The following is a 3494-nucleotide window of genomic DNA, read 5'->3' as shown; positions in this document are numbered from 1 at the left end:
GAGGCAAAGGAATGGGGCTCCCCTCCCCCCCCCCCCCCCCCCCCATCCCAGTGGCTCATCCCCTGCCACATCGGTGCCAGATCTCCCCCAGGACTAGGGACCCAGCAGCACCATCATCCCTCTGTGAGGTGTCCCCAACGCTGGGGCAAAGGGGCCCCATGCCAGCTTGGAACAGCCGCTTCACCCGCCCGGAGGAGCAGATGACCCCGAGGACCCCAGAGCCACAAACCCCACCTGCTGTCAACAGAGGGACAGGCTCTGACACAACCACCCTCTGTCCCCATGGCTAGAGCCCCCCAGTGCTCTGCTGGCCCGGTACTCCCCCATCTCTCCTCATCTGAGCTCTTTTTACCTCTTTAACTCTGCCAGCTCCTTAGCCTTCATCTCTGCCAATGCCAGCTCTACCTCCTCCTCTGCCCCTTTCACCACCTCATCAGCTGCGGCTCTTGGTGGCATCTTCTTCTCCTTCTCCTCCTCCTCTTTGCCTTCCTCCTCTTCACCGGAGCTCAGGCTGCCAAAAAGAAGGAGCTCAGACCATCTCTCCTGGTGGCAAGGCCCATCCCACCGTGCTGGCACTCTGGGGCAGCCCTGTTGTTCCTACTTGATATCCAGCTCCTTTGCCTGCTCTTTCAGCTTTTTGGCCAAAAACCGCCGCAACTTCGTCCTTTCAGCAGGGCTCTGTGCGGGGAGGCAGACTGTTAGAAACACCCACCAGGCCCAGCATAACGCCCTGTCCCAGTTCCCCCCGGTACCTGAGCTCTTTGCGTCCCAGCACGCGGATGTCCTTGCAGCACTGACGCAGCTCCTCCGTGGTGGAACTGTGATTCTCCAGCTCACCGTCCCCCAGAGTGATCTGCACAGAGCGGAGGGAGAGGGCTGTTATGCCCGAGATCCAGCTCCTGCCCTGCCTTCCCTCCACAAGAACAGGAGCGGGGCTGTGGCAGGGGGAGGGAGAGGGCTGTTACGCCCGAGATCCAGCTCCTGCCCTGCCTTCCCTCCACAAGAACAGGAGCGGGGCTGTTGCGGGGCACCTGGCTCCCTCTCTGCATCGCTCTGTGCTCCTGGGGACGTCTCAGGGGCCACCAAGGTCCCCCCCCTCACTTCAGGCACTCACCTCGTTGGCCTTGGAGAGGAAGTCCACGGGGTTAGGAGCCTTGAGGAAGTCCATCAGGGTGAAACGGTGGTAGAGGGTCGTGTCGCCATCTGCGTAGCCTTCTGCCTACAGGAGGAAGGAGCCGTAAGAGCCGTAGCCGGGCACATACAAGCAGTTTCAACCACCCCTAACGGATGAATGATGTCACGTAACTGCTGTCTTGTTGCCGTGTCCCTGTCCACCTGCCTTCGGGATTTGGGGACGTGGGCAGGTTCCCCGCCCCAACCTGCCAGCTCCACGGCGTCTCCCAGTCCCACCTCAGGCTCAGAGAGGTGACAGTGGTAGAGGTTTGTGTCAACTCCATGCCCGGCTGAGGCCATTTGACATGGCCTTTACTGTCCTGTGTCCTAAAGACACCTCAGAGACACAAACCCAGCGGCCAACCATTGTAGGGAGGGTTTTACCGATCCATCCCCAGCCTCACAACTTGTTCACCGCTTCCCCATCACTACACCACCTTCTAAGGCTGTAAACCTTCCCAAAACTGGCTCCTCCACCACTTCACATCCCCAGAACTTTCATTTTCTTGAGCAACTTTGCTCATTACAGCCTCTTTGGCCCCAATCCCCAGCCCCTTTAGTGTGTGTTTGGCCTTGCTACCCAGCAAAGCAAGCTCATACCTTCGGCTTCTTTTTGCTGACCAGCTCGCTAACAGACTTAGCCTGAACCTCCACCTCCTTGAACGCGTATTTTGGGTCAAAGAACTTGTTGTCGATTTTGTCTGGAGCCTGATAACCTGGGATGGAGGAATCAAGAGACATCAGCAGGTTTTTCCCAGCCCCATCCCAGCGGCTGCAGGTCTCCCCAGCCGCTCACCCTGGCACACCACAAAGATCTCAGCGGACTCGTTGCGGGAGGCTTGGGGCTTGGTGGCCTGGACCTTGTGGAAGAACTGCTGGAAGATCCAGAGAAGCGGCTGGTAGTCCCGGGAACGAAAAACCTTGGTGATGAACCAGCCGCCTTTGCAGAGGCATTCGCAGGCCAGTTAAACCCTGGGTGATGAACCAGCCGCCTTTGCAGAGGAATTCGCAGGCCAGTTTCAGGGCCATGAGGGTCAGGTTGGCTGGAGGCGGAGAGAAGAGCAGTCAGCAGTTATCACCGTCCCCACCTCCCAGCTCCCCGTCCCGCAGCGCACACCACTGCCACCCTGCCCTGCTGGCTATGAGATGTGCCTGCCCTCGCACGCCCCAGACCGTGCCAGGCCACACGCCAGCCCCGGGCGGGCCCCACCTTGGGAGTAGGCATCATGCACCCAGCTGGCTCCCACGTTGGGTGCTCCGTCGTTCAGCACCACGTCCACCTTCCACGTCTGCAGCTCCTTGCGCAGGGCCTGAGGGATGGGGACCCACGTTTGTCCCACTGGTCCCTCTGCACGAACCAACAGGCAGCACCTCCATCCACGTCAGCTCAAGCCCCTGCCACGGTTCTACCAGACCGGCGCGTGACACTTGGGCAGGGGAGGCAGGTTCTTACCTGGCGGCACTTCTCAGTGGTGATGTCCTCCTGCAGCGTCACGACGTTGGGAATGGGCTTGATGGGGACCAAATCCACCCCTGGCGTAAGGAAGAGATGTGACCACCGCAACCTCTCAAAACCGGGCTCCAGCCCATCCCACGTGGCTTCCCCACCTGCCCTCTCCTCCTACCAAGATCCCCAAATCCAGGATTCCCTTCCTTTGGCCTCATCCAGGGACTGCGGGGGAGGTCCCTGCCCTCAGCCCAGCCCTCACCCATCACTCACCAATGATCAAGCTGGAAACCGGCATGAATTTGGAAGCCACCTGCAGCCTGGAAACAACAGAACGGATCAACACTACAGCAGGATCCCAGGAGAGCCCCCAGCCTTGAACTGTGCTGCCCGGGTGTTTGGGATCAGCTTTGGCATCGAGGACAGAGGCTGAGATGAGCCACAACAGCAAACAAAAAAGCCACTTCACAGTGAAGTCCCAGGGCAGCTGGCGGCACTGGGCTGTGACCCGGGGCCCTGACAGCACTCACCACCCGCCGGGGGCTGCGCACAGGTCCAGCAGCGCCCGGGCCTTCTGCAGGAACTGGAACTTCCTATTGAGCTGCAGAAGCTTGAAGGAGGAGCGGGAGCGAAAGCCTGTGGGAGGGAGAGCCGCGGGTTACGGATTACCGGGGTTACGGGTTACTGGGGCCGCAGCCCCCCCTGCCCTGCAGCGAGCGGGCAGGCCCCTCACCCGTCTCCTTGGCCAGGTGGTAAAACTTGTCCCTCCGGCTCTTGCCCAATTTGCTTTTCTTGCCCATGGTGGCGCCGGGTGGGGCCCTCCGCCGGGTCGGGACCCTCCGCCGGGGCGGGACCTGCTGGCCGGCCCCCGGGC

At 60.9% G+C, this 3494-nt stretch overlaps 1 protein-coding gene across 1 annotated transcript in view; it reads right to left on the bottom strand.

Annotated features, from left to right (window-relative positions):
• Window positions 1-3429, bottom strand: part of FTSJ3 (FtsJ homolog 3 (E. coli)) — a 6733-nt gene extending 3304 nt beyond the window's left edge. Inside the window, 13 exon segments of the mRNA XM_009334889.1 lie at window positions 353-511; window positions 602-668; window positions 671-678; window positions 753-853; window positions 1115-1219; window positions 1774-1889; window positions 1970-2113; window positions 2166-2216; window positions 2384-2483; window positions 2627-2706; window positions 2894-2940; window positions 3151-3256; window positions 3354-3429. Of these exon segments, the coding sequence (XP_009333164.1) occupies window positions 353-511; window positions 602-668; window positions 671-678; window positions 753-853; window positions 1115-1219; window positions 1774-1889; window positions 1970-2113; window positions 2166-2216; window positions 2384-2483; window positions 2627-2706; window positions 2894-2940; window positions 3151-3256; window positions 3354-3420 (1151 nt within the window). The 5' untranslated portion in view covers window positions 3421-3429.
• Window positions 3430-3494: the final 65 nt, after the last annotated feature.

The sequence above is a fragment of the Pygoscelis adeliae genome, unplaced genomic scaffold (genome assembly GCF_000699105.1).
Source record: "Pygoscelis adeliae isolate BGI_AS28 unplaced genomic scaffold, ASM69910v1 Scaffold112, whole genome shotgun sequence".
Lineage (NCBI taxonomy): Eukaryota > Metazoa > Chordata > Aves > Sphenisciformes > Spheniscidae > Pygoscelis > Pygoscelis adeliae.
The sequence above is the reverse complement of the archived record's forward strand: the minus strand, read 5'-3'. Positions and strand labels throughout refer to the sequence as shown.